Here is a 22,630-nt window from a genome sequence, read left to right as displayed (position 1 = left end):
ATATAATCTATGCTTCCTCTACAGAAAAAGTGAGAAATTTGAGTTGGACATGTGAATGATACTTCTGTAGGGCCGTCACATACAGACTGGCACCTGCTTTTTCCTTCACCTGCCTAGTTCTGTTTGTAGACAAGAATATATAAAAAGACCTTTTTTCTTTTTGCACGTCGATCACAGCTGAGTTAATAATCTGTTCACTTGCCCTAAATTCCTAATGGGGGTCACAAATAGTCAGAAGTGTCCAGTATGTCAATGGCTTGTGACCACCTGTGGTTCAGCCTGCAGTGACGTGGGCGTATGTGTCGCCTGAGCCCCTTGCTGTCAGCTGCAGCATATATATAGAGGAGCCAACCGTTCCAAATTTCCTGGCTGGGCACCATGAGAGTACCAGGGGTTTTGTTCTGCTGCCTTGCGGCTTTTCTTCTTGTGAGAGCAGGTAGGAGACTTTTTAATCCTTCTATGGCATTTGCTTTTTTTTCATTTCCTATATTGCTATAAAGTAAAGCTAACTTTACAAGTGGCTCTGGCTGCTGAGGAACTACAGGTCTCAGGATATCATTCAGCTGTCTAGATACACCGGTACTAAGAGTCGGGCAGCTGACCGGAAGCCACCTTGCCAATCGGCTTTATGTCCTAGAATAAAGTTAACACAAGCACCATATGCAAGGCTTCTGGGGATAAAACTAAAACGTTTTATCAGATTAACATTACCTAATCTTACATTTATTTTAATTTACTTGCAAAATCCTAAACATTGGGTATCCTGATCTTGAAGGACTAAAGGTGACCAGATACATTGGCTTGTTTTTGCAAGAAAGAAAACAAATAATGAAACCCTAAAATAATACTTTTCAAATTAAACCAGTCAATATTATTTCTGCCTGTCCAGCTGACTTGCCTATTGCAATCAATTTGTCACCGTCTGTGGTCATATCGCCCCTTGATTGCATCAGAATTATTTAGATTCTTCAAACTCTTCTTGTTATAGATACTTTACCTTGGACAACGCTATCCACTCTACACACTGCAACTAGGGGTCATTTTACAAATTTTCATTTATAGCACCAACATGTCTGCACCTGGAAAAGATTTTTAGTTTTAAATCCAATGAGATTTGAAAATTCTAGAAACAGGGCTCAGATAAGTTCTGAGGCTTTTTATTAAAAAGATTTTGGGCCAGAATTTCATATTCTGTTACAGAAATGCAAACTTGTAAGCATTTTTGGATGCAAATGAATGAAGTGAAATGAGATGGTTGCAATGTTGTCTGGTTGACTATAAATATATGTTGATGTAATACTTTTATTGATAAGTTCTATGAGTTTGATGAGTTCTAAAGGGCAAAGGTAGGATTTGGAGATGAGCTTTTTCTAAATATTTGTACCTTTAGACAATCCTCAGTATTAAAGGGTCAGGCCATCAAAAAGTGATATTTAATTCTAAGTGGAACATGAAGAACTGAATACACCATTGTTGTGGTTTTCATAGTCCTACAGTGAGATCTTTCTGGGATAATTCCCAACTCCCTTGGAGTTTTGGGGGTGTGTTTTAGTACTCCTATTGCACTTTTTTTATAATGTAAAATAGATAAAAACCCAACCAAATACAATGACCGCTGCAGGCATGCAGACCCAGAGAGTTTTCACCAATACAGAGATATGGTGAAGTGTCCGATAGTATAACTTTCCAGCATCTACTCTGTTTTTGCAATGTTATATATACTTATTGAACATTAAAATGTGGTGTATTTAGAATGCAAAAGATATATATATATGTTATAATAAATAATTATTTATATTATATATATACATATATATATATGTGTGTATATTTATCTTTTGCATTCTAAATATACCACATTTTAATATCTTTTGCAATGCAATGATGGCACCATGGTTCTAATTTTATCTTCTCATGAGTCACTAAGCTTAAAAAATGAAGTAATGGGCAGAATTCCATGCATGTATTTCACTAGTCCTAGCGATAATGTGATCCCAGGGACTCTTCTACTCTGAACATTATTGGGAGCGGAGCGTTGGAACAGACCGATGGTGTTAAATAACAGAAAGCTTTTAATGATCTAAGAGGACTGCAAGTTCCCAATTCAATATCAAAGGGGTCATTACTCATTGCCTAGTTTTCATGAGATGATCAGCAATTGACCTCAGAGTGTTATCGTGAAAGGGAATGACTTTACAGTGAAAAATCAACGATGGTTCTTTTATATGTGGGCACTTGCCAGGTTTTGTATCTTGTTCTACCGTAGGTTAGATGGTTTACATTTTTGCTGTTTTAAAGGGAAACTCCAAGACAAAAAGTTTGGGATTGAAAGAAAAGTAAGCTGAATAATAATTATTTATTTGCTTCTAATCCAGAGATTTTAGCCCAGCACACTTCTGCCCACTCTATGCCATGGCAGCTGTACCAAAGCAGTTACCGGTGTGGTGTACACAGGGCAGAAGTGTGCATGGATCAAACTTTGCAGTTGGTAAGTGTTATTATACTCACCTCCCGATTGTATGGTAATCATGGAGTTTGTGATTAAACACAAAACTGCAAAAGAATGTAATATTTGATGGGTTTTTTTATTGGTAATAGTTCTAAAGCTATCAATCTGATCCTGACCTTACCTCACTTGAATCCTGGCAGCGGGGGTGTAGTGGGGCGGGCACGCATGGGCATTTACGAGAATGAGTCGTTTACATAACAATGATGCGCATGCATATAACCGTGCCGTCTCTTCTTTTTCACGACTACCCTCCTGACTGGCAGACACACTACTGGTGTTCAGATAAGTTGCAATAATGTGCAAGTGTACATCATACTTGGAGTTTAGGGCTAAATTATTAAAGCTTGACCCCCTTCAGCAACAACATGCCTTTGTCACCCCACCTCTTTCCATCTTCCTGCCACCTTCTCCCCTAATTTGACCACTGATGATGTAACTCTTGCAGATGTGCACTGAAGACTGGCACCCAGTCCTATTCTTGGCATCTTACATGTGCTAGGGTTGGGTGAATGGTATTCACTGTACTACGCTTGCAATAGGAGTACACAAAAAAGAACTTTGCTAGAGGACAAGTAAAGCTGTTTTTGGCAGATGAGACTTGCAAATTTTATTCTACCAAAAACTCTACCTCCTAGCAGTTTGTTTCAGTTTAGTTTATTAATTTATTTAATTGGAGAACTGCTCCGTGCTGAAACAGTTTCCCAAATATGGCTTGTTATAATAAAATCCCTGTGCATTGTGTGAATATACTTATCTTAACATCCCTGCAAGTACTGTGATGTCCATGAAATGCTCCTACACCTTCCATGAAAACGGGATGATGTAATGGCTGCATAGTCATTACATCATTCATTAGCACAATGGCTGCTGCTTTATCATTAGTCATACCCATAAAGCTGTGTCAGTAAGGCTAACATGTAGTAGGAAAAGAAAGTGTGATATGAGTGCAGGCAAACAACGTTGCCTTACTCTTCATATCTGTCTTTGCTGGGATCATAGAATGACAGCTGACAGCTACAGAAACATGAGGTGTCCCTGGGGTGTAAAATGACAGCTGGAGCTAAGAGTGTAACAGTCAGAATTCCGGGCGGAGGGGCGGTGGAAGGAGTGAAAAGGCAATTGTACTTTCTGGAACTGTACAGGTTAAAGGGTCACTAATGATACTGTTCATGTTACTGTGCTGAAGAATTGACCAACAATAAACTATCAGGAACTCTAGTCGGGGTTCCCAATGGGGTCCTATTTTCCAGTTCTTCTTTTTGATCCCATCTGATATCGTATAATGGGTGTACAGAATACACTACCCACACATTTTCACTTGTCAGAGTCCTGTAATACTATTATTATTATTATTATTATTAATAATAAACAGGATATATATAGCGCCAACATATTACGCAGTGCTGTACAATAAATAGGGTTTGCAAATGACAGATGAATACAGATGGTGACACAGGAGAGGACCCTGCCCTGAAGAGCTTACAATCTAGGAGGTAGTACTAGCAAAAGGTTGCACATTCTGGCTTTGCTATGTTATATTTTACATATTCAAGATCCCCCCCACCCTGGATAGAGTATTGTTCTTCACAATGGCATACTGCAGGTTCTACATGGCCTACACCAGGCTAACTTTCCCTGTACTTTGTGATGGACATGGCATACCCCAAATTGTTTTATTTTGTAAGCTATGCAGTACATGACATATTTTAAACTTCAGAACCTAAATGCCATCCAAAGTTTTGTCTGGGGGTCCATTGATTTCTAGTTATGCCACAGGTGGAAAAATGTCCACACACCAATCAACATTTTAATTAGGTGTTAGACTCAAGACTCAAGACACTTGAGCATTGATCCAGAATGCCTATTTGTTCGAGGGTGCACATTGATATAGGAGGTAGCATACTAGGACAGGTTGTCCATAAATTTCTTCTACATTTTAGGTATTTACAGCTGGAGGGCTGCGTATCAATGTAGAAATGTATGTCAAGAACTTATCTTTTGCCTGTATACTGTTTGATGTTCTGATTGATGTTGTGTGTTGCAGAGCAATAATCCAGGTAAACTATCGATATCAGGGAGAGATTTAACACCCCTTGGGGATTCTATTGGTTAAATCTCTGAGCTTTGTTTCCAAAGTATGAAACCACTATTTGGTGGAATGACCTTTATTAAACATGGATCAATGTGGCTGCATCCAGTGGTTAAGGCTTTAGATTCAGTTTCATCCAGGAGAGGATTGGCATAGATCTCTGTAACAGTGCCAAGAAGGGGAGAAAAGTGAAAGTAAGATAGATGGGGAATTTTGGTGTAACAATGTCATACAATATCTGCATTATATCATTGCTTTATGAGACAACCATGTGTCTGTCTCTCCCACAGAGTAACTGTTAAATGTTCGGGGAGGCTAGAATTACTAAAATAAAGTGTTTAGTGCCTGACTGTCTCTTGTGTTATTTGGGATTCCCTAATGGTCCGCCTTAGGCTTGACAGCCCAAATAATCTACAATGACCAGAAGTCTGCCAAAAATGCTGAGCTTATGAAATGAAAACCATTAAGGGGAGATTTATGCACACTGAATTACCCGGGCGTGTTTAGCGGCTCTCAGATGTTGTATGGACAAGTGTAGAACGGTTTCTGAGAACATTGTGGACCTTTGGTCTTCTAGAAGGAAACCCGTCTTCTAGTTCTAAGCATAAGTGAACCATTAGTTTTAGAGAAAGAGTAAAGGTAGAGGTTCTTTGGCATTCATTTTTAATTTGTAACATTTTTCCTATATTTTGGGAATTGGATAATCAGTAATTCCCCCCCGTGCTATATAAAGTGAACCAATTTATGGCATAGTAACTGGTTCACTTTAATGCCCCATGCCCAACAATAAATTCATATTCTTTTGCTTACACTTGTAAGCCACAAGGAACATGGTCCTCCATTTTCAGAAGTATCATTTTTTACTTTTTAAAAGCAATCATGTTGCTTTGTTCTGAATAGGCTACGCAGATGGAACTCTACTTGCTTTTCCAAAAAACAGATCCACGCTATATAATTTTTTAGTATTTTAGCACATAATCATCAAGTACAGAAATTTTTGTTGATCTTGCCAGATATGCAATGTTTTGGTTTGACCTATCAGATTAACATATAGCAAAACAATCTATTGCAAATTATTAATCCCATCATTCTACATGTAATGTGAATGAATAAAGGCAGACGTGTTTCAAGGCTAGCCTCAGTACTTTGTGTTATTTGCAGAATTACCAGGTAAATATAAAGGGAGGAAAGCCTAAAAGATAAGGATGATATTTAACTGTCCTCATCCTGTTCCTCTAGGCCAGTAAATGCCACAGCGTTGGTCACACTGATTTATTAAAGCTCTTCAAGACCGGAGAGGATACACTCTCATGAGTGAAGTTGGGTGATCCAGCAAACCTGGAATGGATTTCTTCAAAGTCATTTACTATTTGCTAGCAAATGTTTTTAATCCTGTACCAGATCCATTACAGGTTTGCTGGATCACCCAGCTTCACCGATGAAAATGTATCCTCTCCAGCCTTGGAGAGCTTTATTAAATCAGGCCCACAGTCTCTTCCAATGCGCCTGATTTATTAAAGCTCTCCAATGCTGCAGAAGATACACTCTCATTAGTGAAGCTGGGTGATCAGCAAACATGGAATGGATTTCTTTAAAGTCATTTGTTTTTTGCTAGCAAATGTTTTGAATCCTGGATCAGATCCATTCCAGGTTTGCTGGATCACCCACCTTCACTGATGAAAATGTATCCTCTCCAGCCTTGGAGAGCTTTAATTAATCAGGCCCACAGTCTCTTCCAACTGGTCAAATATTTGGTCGGAATTGGCTAAGCCAATGGGACTTCCTTTCCTAAATTCCAAAGGGCAAAAAAATTCCAGGGGTTTGCAGAAAGAGATAAGTGTCTCGTCCATTCTTTTTGCCTATTAATATCATACCCCTGGGCCTTCCATCATAAGGTTTAAGCTTTATGCATGGCAGTTGAAGGTACTAAGGGCGGGCAAAATGTATTCCATTATAGTCACCCTACATAAAAGGGTAAAATAATTGTACCCCAATATGAGGCATCAAATTAGATTGGAGGCCGTTAAGGAATACATATATACTACTGATATAGTGGCTCAAATGAATGGGAACCTAAATGAGTGAGTCTTAAACAATACAAGTTTATTGCAGTCTAATGGATTGAAATCTCTTTAGCAAAGTACTACATTTTGATTGTGTATTTTTTCTGTTTAGTAAAATAGGAATGCTTATGTTGGAAAACAGCCATGTCTTACTTTAATAAACCAAAAAAGTCACTTAGAGGTCTTCTTTTTCCCATCCCAGTGGGAAGATACTGTAAGCTATGAAAAGTTCCCAAATTAATCATTCCCTACAAGAGATGTTTGTTGCTTCATCACAGACGTTGCACAGACATGGCGGCTGGATACATGGAATGGTCACTGGGGATTGCCGAGTGGGTGAATGGGAATTTTATAGTAGTTTATATGGAGTGCACTGGTGTTGAATGGCATTCCAAAGCACATTCTTTGTGTGATGACCTAAAGATAGCATTAAGGAGTTGAAACAACATCTTGAGTCTTCTGAGCCTCTGTCACAGGTGTTGCCGTATGTTCCAATGAACAAAATGGCTGTACAGAGCCAACAAACACCGATATGCAAACTAGCATATGTGTATCTTTACATCCTGGTCAGTCCTAAATTAAGGATTGGAGAATGACTAATTACCCGTCATTGTCCCAATCATAACCGGAAAAGAACTTCTTTATTGTGGCCTATATACATCTGACTCAAGATTGGAATTTACCACTAAATCTCTCTTACTGTTGTACATATAACTATTATATGTGTGTTGGGGATGCCTTTAGTGGTACAAACTGACTTCCTAGAACAATTTTGGGGTTTTCACACATAGCATTGACTGTACCAAAAACATATTCTTCCAAAAAACCATTAATAAGTATGGCTGAGGGCAGTTGTGCATACAATCTGACAGCCCACAGGCCCCAGAAGTGGGAATAGGTTTGTAAATATGAATATAGATCACAAATAATTGTCATTGTAGAGAGGAGATAAGGAAGACGTTCTAATATTAGCAGGACAGTAGTCAATAGGAAGGGTTTTTTAACCTTTCTGATTATTGATCTCTGGACAATTGTTGGCTGGTAGGGTTGGGGGCTTCTCTCGTGACTTGAGGTCTTCTATGTGTGTATGGTAATTTAACTAAAAGAGGAGTACCTCCACAGAACTTTAATGTCATGTTCTTCATTTCTTTTCCACCAAGAACTCATCATCATCATAAAGATCTCCGGAAGGTCCAGTCTTAGGTTCCATGCATTGCTGTGAGCTGCACCACTGAGCTGATGGTTCCTCACAGCTAAGAAAACTAATAATGGCATTATGTTCAGGGGGGTGTCAGGAATAGGGCTAGGTGGTCTAGATGTTTATTTTCTATTTACCCTATTTTTGGGTCTTGCCACAGTTTTCATTAAAGAATATACGAGTTAAACATAGAGTAGCGACAAACAACTGAACCAAATTTAGGAAAAACCAAAGGCCCCTGGAGATGAATTCTAAACAAAGGAGAGGGGAAAGCCTGAAACAGCATGATGTCTTCCTATTATAAGCAGGCTGGACTGTAACCTTGCTCGCCCTTGGGTAAATATAGGATGCTGTCCGCTCCCCCAGGCTCAGCGCTCGTAGCTGATGATTCTAGTCAGCGTGCTAAGTATGGAAACACTGCTGTAACTGTACACCACCTGGCTCAGGGCTTCCAGATCCCTATTCTCTCCTTCCAGCAGCCATTCTGCTTTGCTCTGTCCCTGCATGGTCAACTGGTCCTGACCTCCCCCCTCCTTCCTGCACACTGTCACTTATGCAGCAGCTGCTCCCTTCTCACCCAGCACGGTTGTAGATGATGGCTGTCTCCTTTTAAGGTTATATTTTAGCCTCAGACCAGCGGTGGCTTAGGCTGAGGGCTCCACAACTTTCTGTTCAGCAAAAAAATGACTTTCATTTTTTTTTTTATTGGCATTATGCACATGTTCACCTATTGTGTGCGTATGTAACATATCTATCAATCATTTTTCATACTGTGTCCTAAAATTTAGGTCTACTTCTCGCCTAATGATTTATTACTTTGTGCCTTCTTTACTTTTTTTAATAAACCCATTTTAGCAAGTGTTTATTAAAAGATGCTATCATCAGATAAAAATCAGAGAAAATACATGCATTATGCTTAGCAATAGTGCATCTGCTGCATGCGATTTGCTGCTCAATGAAGCTAGAGCTGCTTCTACCATTTTCAACATTCGACACTTCCAGCAGTGTCAGTTACCCGTGTCTGTCCCTTGCCCACCGTGGCTTCCCTTTTGGCTTCTACATCAGTAATATATCCCATCAGAGCTGAGAGAACATACAAAGGATGCAGCGGCCAGGAATAGTAGGGGGAGGAAGTGCCTAAACAAGGGTCTTTTTGGAAGGTTGACCAGGTCACATATTAATTAAAGATGCAGATTTGAGCAAAATGACATTTAAATCTACATCTAATAAAGTTTATATTAAGTATTTGGGAATTAGCCTGCAAGTATTATATGCTGCCTTTGATGTATTAGCAATTATGCTTTTCCTATGTTCCTACTGACTGTTCTCCATGTTTTTCTCTTTTGTGAAAACTAATTTTCTTCCATAAAAATTATGGAAATAGAAATTATCTTGCAGGTAACGGTTTACTATATATTCATGAACATGCCTAAATTGTAACAAGTATTTTTATTACATAATTTCAACATATGGGTCTTTTTTTAGCTGCTAATTGTACCAGCAGCCAGAGTGAGTGAAGTGACCTAGATGCCACTTACTACCACCTGCAATTTGACCAGGGGTTCTAGAAGACCCCTATCACATGCCACCATCTTGGCAAGGCAACCAAATGATTTTTCATCATACTATTGACACGCCGTTTTGGGATTTGGGTCCACTAGACCATTACATAATACTATAAGCTTGTAATTAATTTTGGCATGCCTAATATATTCAGCCTGGAATGCAAGTTTCGTTAAATATTAAAACAGATGAACTTAAAAAAAGATTGGTAATATTATCATGGATGCTTAGGTGAGTTTTCCCTTTTTTTATTTGCAATAAAAAGATATATAAACTGGAAGCATAAAACAAAATAATAGTTATTTAATAATTAATTACTTAGCAAGCACATGATATAAGAGATGAGGAAAAAAAATTATAAAAAGTACGGGAAAGTTTGTTGGTTTCACAGCATTTAATAAATAGCAAAGGGGGTAGGACTAAGCAAATCCCATGAGGTTGGTTTTGTTTTTTCAACTTTTTCTTTACGGCTTTTGGTGGCCTTTCAACATACTGTATGTGGAATTAGTATTTGTTAACTAAAAATATGTATTAAATGGCATCAGGTAGGAATTTCTACAATGGCCAGTCATCGGCAGAACGGACTCAAAAAGCCTTCTCAACATACATTTATCATGTGTACAGGCACCTAGTAGAGGAGAATTCTAGAAGATGAAGACCATCAGATATTGAAGCATGTTTACAGCATTTAACATGATAGATTTCTGGCATAGATTTTTTGTCACTTCCATAGACAGTACAAGAGTTATTGGTTTAGGAAATATCTCCTTTTAGGATTAATATTTTTTATCAGTCCATCATTGTGAGCTATTTCTGGTATATACAATATATATGATTCAACTCGGTCCTACAATGTATAGAATGTTGATATGAACATATACTATGGAAGGCTTTCTTCTTGCTTTTCTTATGTAAGAATTATTGTGAGCAACAGCAAGATCAAGGAGGATATAGAGAAGATTTAGAAGGTGTTATCACTGGACATAGAATTGGGCTTGTTCACTTTGCAAAAAATCAAATTCTTAGTCTAGTGAATGAGCTGAAGATTTGCTGATCATCCAGTTATGTGAAAGCAAAAATGCTGTATTTGTTTTTTATTTTAGATTCCCTTGCAGGTCATTGGGTATATGTAGCAAAATGTATTTTCACTACATTTGCTAAGCTAATTTAAAAATGTCCATTGCAAAGGGAAAGTTGGCTTTGCTAGGTGAACAACCTATTAACCTCATTGTCACCTAATAGCAAGGACCCTGGGGCCCCTTCCTCTATAGCACTACTTACATGGAATCTGTATGTTCACCTAATGTTTGCAACAGATTTCTCCCATGCATTTCCCCCTACATCCAAAAAACATACTGGAAGCATAATTGACTTCCCCCAAAATCAGCCTTAGGTCCTACTTACAATTTTACATTGTTTCATTATTCTAAGCTGGTTGCAACCAGTAAAACTAGAAATTGTTCTGTGTAAAAAAAAATACACCTGGCAGAGGTTTGTTGCTCCGCGTGCCAAAAGCGTACAGGTTCATATGAGGGAAATCTGGCCCAGACTTTAAATTATTCTAGACTTACAAGTTTCCAAAAGTAAAAAGGGTTGTAATAAAATGTCACGTTCAATGAAAATATATAAAAAAGTACATGTTATGTAGTGAATTGATACAGCATATGAACCAATGCTTTGATGGATGCTCAAATGGTGATTTACCGGTTAGATCTGTCATCTACACGTTGTCTTTAAACACACCATGGTAAAACAAACCTTGAATTTACCATTCAATTATAAATTGCCCATCTCATCATATAATGGTCCCATTTATTGGGTACATCCATATTGGCATACACCATGTAATTACTTTAAAAATACTTTAAATTGTGGGGCTTTTCCAATCCAGAACAAAGCAACAAACAATATACAGCAAAGACAAACATCATTCTATTTTCATAATGGTATTTTGTATGGCCAACTCTAAAAATCATCAGGAATGAGAAAGGACTGCTTGTTGGTCAATATGTCACTATGAAATAGAATAATGGAATTTCCTTGTTTTTTATCGGATCTAACATATTGGAAGAGTACCATGACACTGGGTGCTTTCAGAAATATATGTAATGAAATAGCTCATCATCATTTCTTCCGTCGGTTTCAATGTGTCGTTTGCATCACACACTGTAGGGTTAGTGGAATCCCCTTCATAAATTTTAACATCTGTTATAATAACAGTAATTATGAAACTCGATATGAGGAATATCCTCAGATCATGAACGAGATCAGCATAGTTTGGCACATCTTGGACATGCTCAAGAAAGGGCATTCCCCTGCGGCACTTGTTCTCTCGGAGTCACACATCGACAAAAAAGAAGGGAAGCAGGTGCGACAGGGTCTGGGAACAATCTCCATACTAATGAACTAAAGTTTTTTGTCCATAGACCTCTGTTTTGAACCTTTAGTGTAGTCTAATTTTCTTTCTTTTAGTTTTTAAACTTTAAACATTGCTAGATAATTTATAGAATTATGTGAGTTTGGAGCAGTCTTAATTGTATTTCAAGGACATATATCACACAAAAATATTAATATGAAAGAATGACAACCTAGGGAGACCTGCTATTATGGTCCACAATGCTTGGTTGTCTCTGGTTGGAAGCAAGGATGTAGAAAGTAAACTTGGAAGTCAAGATATACATACTTATTCCCAGGCAACAAATCTAAAATTAGTGTTTGATCAGAATGGTCACCAGAATTTTAGAATAATCAGCAATGATAGCCAACAAATTTTGTTCAGGACATCTCATTTAAAAGATCAGTCCACCCAAAATGTTTCTTTTTTATATCTAAGAACTGGTAAACTTTAATATATAACATTTTCCTTCGGTTTTTAGATATACTTATATAACGTGATATTATTCCATAGCCATGTCAGAGTTTTTCTTTAATACTGTTTCACTACTTCAGTAGGTTGTAATGCATCCGTGATTACCTCTGTTGCTGTGTTTGACTAATCTCGGCTCTGTTTTGCCATGTGCTATGATCTTTACGGGTTTGTATAACTCATTGACACTTCTTATTTTTAAATGTGTCTTGGAGTTAGAGGCTGGGTGCCTTTATTACCCATTGTAACAACCCTAGAGGGTCTGGCTGTTTATCCTGACACCCTATTTATTGAGATCTTCAGTGACCTCATGGGAGAAATCTATGCTAATCAGTAGCACAGGACAGCTCTGAGCTGAGCCCACATCACTGTAAACCAACTCCACTTAAGTCTTCCTATTATAGGTTTTGCTTACTAAATACCAAGTACCTAGGCTGACGCCGGGAAGAACTATTTTAATCATGAGGACTGTACTTTGCTGGTGTAGTAGATGACATACTTCAGTATGCTGACATAGTCAGATTTTACCCTCCAAGTGACATACGAGTTATTGATGGAGGTTAAATGGTGCGCTGAGCATGCTCATTACTCCTTTGGATTCCAAAAGAGAAATTTTACTACCATAAGTCTTGTCTGTTTTGAATTTAGGTGTTCCCAGCCACCTTTGTGTGCTCCAGCTTCAACTCTTCTTCATAATATGAAATAATATAAAAAGCTTTAATCCCTGTCTCTTGTATAGTAATAACTCTACACTTCATGACTGTCAGCAGACCTAATACCAGAGTTGTCAAATTGAACCCGTTTTCTTGCATGCATTTGTTGGGACCATTTTTCTTTATGGAAGCATTGTGTCAACAACACAAAAAACTCTTGTTACTACTTTAGGCAACTTCAAAACACCTTTAGCTATTGGGTCTGATGCATGCTAGTCTTGCCCATAAATACATAGGGTTGGATGGACAAGGAAAAAAAATAATGCATCAATGTGAATCAACCCTTAGGTATTATTTGTCACAGGTTTTCTTGGTAAGGAACTAGACCCAGGACTGAATTTTCCCATTAGGCAAAAAACTCCTGTAGGTACCATGGTGATCTGCCATCTGGCTTTGCACCACTGGGATTACAAGTTTGAATCTCAGCCATGGCACTACCTGCATGGAATCTGTATGTTCACCTAATGTTTGCATTGGATTTCCTCCAGGCAATTTAGTTTGCCCCAAAATCCAAAAAACATACTGGTAGCATAATTGGCTTCCCCCAAAATTTGCTGACCCATTTTCATTGTGAAGCAGACGTTGGAACTTAAGTCGCGCGACTTAGACTTGAGTCCGAGTTAAGTCACCTAATAAACGACTTGCGACTCAACTTGGGGGTTTTGTCTAGCGACTTGCAACTCGACTTGCATTGAGTCTTCTGTAACACTGCCTTCCTTTCCACCTTCCTCGCATTCTAAGTCCACGGCTTCCTCTTCTGACAGCTGAAGGGGGCGGGGAAGAAGGTGGTGTTACAGAAGCCTCACTGCCTTCCTCCCCTTCCCCTTCAGCTGTCAGCGGAAAGAACCGAACTTAGTGGACTTAGTGCATGGAATGAGGGGAGGAAGGCATTATAACAGACTAAGCACGACTTGCAAACGACTTGATAAATTAAGTGACTTGAGTTAAGACTCGACTTGGAAGAATTCTTGGTGACTTAAGACTTGACTTGGGACTTGGGTGTTAATGACTTGGGACTCGACTTGGGCTTAAAGGGTGATGACTTAGTGAAGCATCTACAATGTTGAGCTGGAGTCCCATTTTATGGTTTAACGTGATACTGAGATATAGGTAAAGTGTGGGCAAAAGACTTTGGACTCCTTTTATATTGTATTTACTTGTATTCTTTTTTTTTTGTTCTGTTTATTTATTGTATGTTTTGTTACCAAAAGGCTGCTATGGCCAATAAACATCAGTTTGTGTTATATGTTGGGCATTTATGACCATTGGCTGGTAGAAGGAATGTTGGTTAAGCACCCTAGTTTGATACCCTAGTAATGTGTAAACTTGGTGCTTTCTCCCTAGACAAAGCACAGGGCTATTGTTTGATAAATATGTTTTGGCCTGCTTATTAAAGATTGCTGGGGTTTGGTTGGGTGTGGTATTTACCTTGGACCCACAGACCCACAAGGTCAGCAGAGACCTTATGCAGACATTAAAAAAGCTATTTTGTGGTATTATTATTATTATTATAAATAATAAACAGGATTTATATAGCGCCAACATATTACACAGCACTGTATATTAAATAGGGGTTGCAAATGACAAACGAATACAGACAGTGACACAGAAGGAGAGGACCCTGCCCCGAAAAGATTACAATCTGGCAGTATGGACCATGTTTTGAAGGTACACCCAATTCTTAATGTATATGTGAATCCTAACAACAACAACATTTATTTCTTTCTGGTCTGTAAAATATACCATAGAAAGTGTTTTGTTGGCAACTTTCTGTATATTCTTCCTCTACTACCTTGAAATCTCAAGCAGTGGTTTTAGTCCTGGGCTTCATGTTTGTTGAGTAGATTTTCATAACCTAATGCCTACTGGGTTAGTGTTGAATAAAAGAACAGTGGGGAGGAACCAATATTTAGGTTTTTATTTTCTAAATGTCCTGGTTGGGGAATTTGGCCTTGACTACCATTCCTAATGACCAGGAAGTGAGGAGATGTTTCCCAATGAGGCAATACAAATCAGACAAGGCTTCTAAATCTCATGCTTATGGAAAACAGTGGCTTTATTGCTGTGCCATGAAGATTTACTACCACTTCCTGTTTTGGAAATCTCACAGCAAGTAAAAGCAAACCCCATCAGAAGACAACCAGACCTGAAAAAAGTTTCCTATCTATATCCAGAACAGATAAATAAGTTTTGACTCAAGGTGGCCCTACATAAGGTTACTTTGTACTGTACCTGCTCTGTAATGATCTGTTGTTTTAAAATACACTGCTCTGAAAGATACAGTCAGCAGAATTCAGTGCAGAGCCAGTATCATGTTCTGGACAAGTACGTTATGTGAAATGTCATCTACTTGAAATACTTGCTTAAATATAAGTTAAGTAGGTACCGCACAGATATAAACTGTCTTTGTAGTCACAGCAAAGCTAAAGGAGATCTAGATGTCACAAGATGTTGTCCAGTCTTCCATGCAGTCTTGCATAGTCCTACAACCCCCCATCAAAATTAAATTGCTTCAAATGCACCATGTGAGAGGCTCACATTGTGCATTAGATGCAGCTTCAAAAGCCTGCCTCATTTCATGGCTGGAAGACATCTTGCATCATGTATTCTTCACTTCCCAGCCTTACTGACCATGGCACGTCCTTTCATTTACTGGATTTCGGTTATTTTAATAATAAAAGGGCAAGGGGACATAGGGAGGTGCAAAGAATACAAATGGATGAGAACCCCCGAACGCGACCCTTAGCTAACAGTGGCCCCAATTCGGTTTGGCGGGGATGCCCCCAAGTCAGTTCTGCATGGGGGCCCTTTGTTGGCTATGTCTCCAACATAGGGTCAGCATCACATGTGTTACATGTGTGTTATATACGGTCCTCCTCTAGCCATGACCTACTCACATTTTGGAGAATCATACAGACCTACTTATGGTGTCACTGGGTCTATAATGATTCATGTAATGAAAACAGCTTTTCATTAGCATGTTGATGAGCTGAGCAAGAAAGAACCAGGGAAAGCAAAATATAAGCAGATGTTAGATTTTTGCTTGATATTGCAAACATTTGTCTACAGAAAACATTAGGTTTTAGAGATTTGTAGTCCCAAGCACCAAAAATCTGTTTTAGATCATTTTCATGTATCAAGGATAAGGTCCCTTATTGTATTTATTGGTACAGTTTCCATTTCGGAGGCTTGCAGAAACAAAAATTTTCCCAATCGTTTTATATGCGTGGACTCTTATATATATTTTTTTAAATCAGTCAAAATCTTAAAGTAAGCAGAGTAAAGTGCTCCGAAATAGATATCAGTGAGCAATGCTGCAAGCTTCAGCTAGGATTACATCCATGTGCTAAGTCACTGTAACAGCTGCTGGTACTGTACACTTGCTAATTATATAATGAGAAATGTCCTTTCAGAAATATGCTGTAATTACTTTTTTAATTGTTCCTTTATTTAAAATGTTTTGCAATTAAGTGCATCTGTTTCTCGTTACCATTTAACCAATGCTACAAGTTCTTCGTCTTACCTGCCTAATGCTACCAGTTCCATTGACGTATTTTACCCTCCCCTTGGCAGCAGGCAAAACACGAGGTATGTACTGGTTGCCAGGGTCAGTGAGTCCTAACAATGAAGCAGTCAGGATTCAGGAGGTGATAGAGGACATCTTTATCATTTGCTGGACTACAAAGAGTGTGGCTAAAGATAGAGCATTACAGTGCTAGGTTAGGATTGGCAAGAGTTTGAAATATGTTAGATGTTTTTTTTAGTCCAGGTCCCCCATCCCCAAGGGTCACTGTGAAGTAGACATTGAAGTTTGGACAACCAACCACCCTTCCTTCCTGTGCGGAGGCACAACTATACCTCGAGTGGTGGTAGAAGAAAAATGCAGAACGAGGCCTACACAATGGTGGCACATATCTCCATCATGTCCACCTTAGATCTTCCTTTCGCTGATATTCACTCTTCTAAAGCTGTGAGCAGAGAAGGGTTCCCCAATGGCAACAATTAAATATAGCCAAGGGAAGCAGGGGATTCCCTTGCCAGGGTTATCTCTTACATCTTAGAATTAGGAGCCATGACTTCTTTTCTAGTTCACAATGGCCAAAAATCATCAGGGAGTCCATGAGTAGGGGAAGGTACCCCTGCCACTCCTAAAACCTGCACCACCCATGAATGCCATTGCCACCTATTTGTAAGTGCTTGTTTAGATGACCCCTCTATATTCCTCTGGACCCACAGAAACACAAAAAACTGAAGAAACTGGCCCAAAGTAAATGCAAAATAAATCCTCCATAAATGCCACTGTTTGACCTTACACCACCACTGAACCCACCTAAACATACCACTGTGCCAGCTATGAGTGGGCACTGGTCTTGACAACCCCAAAGTGTGCCTCTAGACCAACAGAAACACATTAATAGAAAGTGCCCCAATGTATTGCTATTGGTGCAAACAAGGGTGAGGTTCCAATCTTAATAGTTTCCCTATACATACCACTGGGCAACCCTGCCCTACAACTGAACCCCCTAAACACACATATGGACCAGATGTTTCTGGGTGCTGGATTTGACAACCCCTGGATACACTTTTGGACTTGCAGTAACACAAAGATGGAAACTGCCTCAATGTATCGCCTCTAGTGCAAATAAAGGTGGGGGTTCAAGCTTAGTGTCTCCAATTCCCTGCCACTATGCCCCCCTGACCACCAATCAATCCCCCTAAACACACTGATGCACCAGCCATCTGTGGGTGCTGGTTTTGACAATTCCTAGGTTTACGTAGATAGGTACCCACAAAAACACATAAACAGCCTCATTGTATCGCCACTAGTCCAAAGCAGTGTGGGGGTTTCAAGCTTTGTGACTCCCTCCATACACCACCTCACCACCCTGCACCACCACAAAACACCCCACTGCACCACCCATGTGCAGGTACCCATTTTTACAACCCTTAGGTATGCCTATGGACCCACAGAAATACACAGAAACTATCCTACTGACTACCAAATTATGGTTATTTTTAAAGTAAGACTGGGTAGGGGTTGGAACCTTACTTTTTATTTTGCTCGTTGGGGAAATTTTCCCATACTCAGTTTAGGATATCATTAGGAAAAGTGATTAAATCAATTATTCAATGAAGACAAACAGAAACACAATCAAATTTAATTTAATTGGGAACAGTTAAAACTACTCTTGGGATTTTACAGCGGACTGTATCCTCCTGTCCTGGTGACACCTGTTCCCCTAATTTCCTCTCCTGGTGACACCTGTTCTACCGATTTCCTGTCCTGGTGTCACAGCGAGAAGAACGTAATTAAATTTCTCCATTGGGGAAGCACAACAGTTAATATAATACTTTTGGTGGTAAATCTAGGAAAACTAACCCTACTAATATACCCTAATGTCCTGGTGTGGTATGGTTTGCTGGTAATTTCTGAACTTTATAGTACATAACCATAATAGCCTATTTGCAAACTGAGTTTTAAAAAGGGCCACATGACACTGACCAAAGTATTTAAATGTACATGACCCCTCATCATATTTCAGTCTGTACTTCGCGAGGCAGAGCAGCTACTGTATATATTTGTCCCAGCTGCCAAGGATATTACTTGGGATGTGCAACATCTTCTGCCCCCCCTCCTTCATTCTCAGCCAGGAAGTTATTGGGCACAAGGTACAAGGGCAATGTGTTGAGAGGGCCTGGGACAATTATAACCAACCGCCTGTGCCCTTTCCCGCCTAATGGCTGAGTATGCAAGCTATGTCACTTGCGCTGCGTCAGCTCTGATCTCGGAGGCATATTTTTCCCATAGTCCTTGTGTGCCTGGGAGGCTAGGTATCAATGACACAAAAGTGATAGCGCTGGTGGAGGAACGGATTTGATGACCCTATCATGTGGATTAGCTTTCTGTACAAGGCTGGGCCCTATTTCCCATTATCAGCAGTATAGAGGAGACCTTATGCTGATGTAGATTAACACATTACAAAGGTAATATGGATTTATGGGCCACCTGGCTCACAAACCTAAATTACAGTATGATGCAAAGTGAAATGCTCCATGCCAGTTAGCCTACCTTCCCTTATACCAAAATAATATCATCTCTGAAAAAAAAAAAACTATTCCTATTTTACAGTGCATAACCTGTTCCGTCTAAAGGCTGGGAGAAAAAAAATTTGGTTGGTTACTGTTCATCTTAAGTAAAGTCTTCTTGGTTTGTTTATGTATCAATTAAAAGCTTATCTCCTACTTTTTATACTTTCTTTCTATCAAAAAATCATAGAGGAGAGCTAAGTGCTGCACACTTCCAGTGGGAATGTGAAAACTGTGTTAATTTACTAATTTCACCTACTTATTGTAAAAGGGATTCTGGTTCTAGAAATTATATCTGTGTTTCTAATCTATTGGCGAGTCTCTTAAATTGAAAGTGTCTAAATCTAAATCCCAACAATGAACGCCTCCTATTATTCATTTTTGCCCTGACATACACTTTAATCTCCTCCAGTGTTTGCTCACTGGAAAGTATGGCACATTTCAATAAGTCTGCATTTATATTTTGTATCTTCATGGTAAAGCAGCTATAGAATTTTGAAACTTATCTCTCCCATCCTAAGTGGTCAGTGCCCCAATTTCTTGCTATGTCTCCTAATACTGTCTCTACAAAAGTGCTTAGTAAATACTTCCCTTACTTAGGTGATAACCACAGCATATTGGTAAGAAATAGCCAAGCCCCTGTCCCAGGGGTGTCTTGCACCCCTATACCACCCCCACAATAACGCATTAAACATTTTTGTTTTCTGGGCAGGATATGAAGGTAAAAACTCACCAAAATGGGACACAAATAAAAAAAAGATTTTATCCTAAACAAATGTTTTAATTGAGGGTATACAGCAATGTAACAGTTGGAAAGAGGAACGTTAATTGAATTGGTGCTTCCAGGAGTAGGCATATAATCTGTGTAGACTGTGCAGCTGAATCAGGGCAGTCTGGGGCTAGACTAACTTATACTATGGGGCAGATTTATAAAGTAGACAGCACAAACTACTCTCCCTTACTCCACATTTCGCTGTTTTCATCACCAATTCCACCCTATTTGTAAAGAATGGGGCAACAACGTAAGGACAGAATATTGGATTGAGATTTTTTTGATTGGAGAAGAGCCTGGTCATATAAGATTAAATGGCCACAATACCACAACTCTACTCAAATCACAGAGCCTTTTCTCATTTAATTGGAATAAATATCTACTATGGAACATAGAGAACTGTAAATCAGTCTTATTAGTCTCCACCACCTTCAAGGTCCCGAAGCTGGTGCAACAAGCTCATATCTAAAAAGCATACTGTAGTGATTTAAAAATGTGCAGAACCTAACCCCAGTTTATAAATGTGCCCTTGTATGTTGGTCAAGTGTGTGATGAAACCCACTTTAACATAGATCAAAAAATTCACATGGACCCACTTTTATCCATGTGTTAGAGAATAAAGATTTCAACTGCCTAGTAGTTAAGTGGTGGACCCACAAACTGGTCTTTCCCCTAGGCCTCTTCGTTCTTTGGCTGCAACAATATGCAGCACTGAGTCCTTTTTTTTCCTCTCAGCATTGCCAGCTTTCATTTCTAGCATTAGAAAGCAATTGGCGTCATGCAATGCTCACACCTGTTAAAGAATGTCTTTTCTTGCTGGATCAGATAGGAGATTGATGGAGAGTGGCCGTCTAAGAGCCATTTTTCTTCAGGGGCCAACAGCAACAGTGTGACATCAGATGATTGGAGACAATAATGAAAGGTCAGGATCCCATCTGAAATAGCTGCACAGATTAATCTTCCTGCTGTCCCCACGGAAATTCCTGGCACCCCACACATTGCGCACGGGGCACACTCTCGACAAGTTAGCAGATTTCAGATGTATTTATACCTCGGGAAAAGGGCAGACACCTTCACGCTGGAGGTTTAGGAAGGAGACCTGGGGCTTTTTCACACCAATAGTTGTAACGGATGGCAAAACACAAAGGAGATTCGAGGCAGAAGAGATAGTGGTTTTGAGGATTTGTTTTTTATCAAGTCAGATTCTGATATTTATGGTAGCTGTACATGAAATACAATATTAATAATTTTAATAAAACTGCATTTATTGGTCTTTTTCCAATATTAATATATAGTTTTCCCAATAATTTCCCAATAATTCAGAGTTCAGCTCTGATAAATCAGACCCATTGTCATTGGGCTCAGAACAAATTGGTAGTATTTGCTTGTAGCCTACAACCCAGACATGGTTACTTACCCCACCATGCCCATTTGCGACTTCTTGGTACTGCCAAAGCCCTTGGTATTTCTAGTTTCTTGGGGAGCACATGACGTCACCTGTAAAATAAGGCTTGGGGCTGGGCACCCCATAACCAGGCCTGAACACTGTCATCTGGGAGAGAATGATGGGGATGCCATGATGTCACCCCAAAACATAGGCATGTGTTATCAGAGAGATGGCAAGGGACCAGGGCTGGGCGAGTTTACATGTCTTGGGGAAAGAGGTAGGATTATGTACAGACATTGCCACTTTACTCTGAATGGGGTTGATTTACTAAAGTAAATTAACTATTAGATATAGCTAAGTGAATTATACCCTTGCAAAGAACAGTTCACTTAGCTTAATAAATGAGATAATGCTTTGTTGACCTCATTCATCCAATCCAGTGCAAGGAAAAATTCTGTTTTTCCGGGTTCCTTGCACATGTTTGAATATTCTTTGCAAAGTAAATGTCCATTGCATTCATTAGGCCAATCAAAGTACCCTTAGAATGTGATTTCACTTTGCTATGAGAACAGCCTATAGTCCCTTAGTAAATCAACCCCAGTGTCCTTAAACCCAGACATGGGAAACACAAAAAATAATATAATTTTTTCATAAATCATTCACTTTTTCTTGATATCAATAAAGAGAAAAGGGAGACCACAGGGGTGACCTTGTTTGTGTAATCCACTGGGAAGTCCCAGCTGTGCTTTCTGGCAGGAGTGTGCGAATCATAAGACCGTCTAGGCAGAATTTCAGGTCCTTTGCCAAGTTGAACAGTTCACATGTATGTATTGTAAATATGTTTAGCTGTGTGCCTGGAGTTCCTCCATCCAAAAATAACATGCCTAGGTGTTAGTATGCTTAATTACCCAGTAGTTATTTTTAACTTTCTAGGACTCTGGTGGAGGGATTTTTTTCATTGGAGTTTACATAGTCTACAGGTTTTATTTTTTATTTCATTTGTATAATACAAATTTCAACAGGAGGACCCGATGCTAAAGGGGTCACAACCAAGAGCTATGATGACAATTCTTCATTTGTATGTAATAATGGAGTTCTTCTCAGTACTCCACTTTTCATTCTGAAATATACTATATAAATGTATAATGCTGCAAATCTGAAATTTAGCTGCAGGCGATTCAATTGGCAAGGATTGATTCACCAGGCGGAGAATATTTGGGGAAAGTCACAAAAGTCATAAATTTTAGGCATACGGAGAATTGTGATTTTATTGAGCATTGTTGGTCATCAAAGGGTTATAGTTTGCTGAGAACCCAGAGGTTGTTTATGCCATCTATCACCCCTGTCAGTCCACGTCAGTTACGTGACATGGCACAGAAGGGT

At 39.1% G+C, this 22,630-nt stretch overlaps 1 protein-coding gene across 2 annotated transcripts in view; it reads left to right on the top strand.

The window, feature by feature from the left end:
• Positions 1 to 361: 361 nt before the first annotated feature.
• SRL (sarcalumenin) overlaps positions 362 to 22,630 on the top strand; it is a 34,174-nt gene continuing 11,905 nt past the window's right edge. For both annotated transcript variants that reach the window (XM_072417611.1, XM_072417610.1), the window contains exon 1: positions 362 to 436. In XM_072417611.1, coding sequence (XP_072273712.1) covers positions 379 to 436 — 58 coding nt within the window. In that variant the 5' untranslated portion in view covers positions 362 to 378. The remainder of the gene's footprint in view (positions 437 to 22,630) is intronic.

Source organism: Pyxicephalus adspersus, chromosome 7, assembly GCF_032062135.1.
Source record: "Pyxicephalus adspersus chromosome 7, UCB_Pads_2.0, whole genome shotgun sequence".
In the NCBI taxonomy this organism is placed as follows: domain Eukaryota; kingdom Metazoa; phylum Chordata; class Amphibia; order Anura; family Pyxicephalidae; genus Pyxicephalus; species Pyxicephalus adspersus.
The sequence above is the reverse complement of the archived record's forward strand: the minus strand, read 5'-3'. Positions and strand labels throughout refer to the sequence as shown.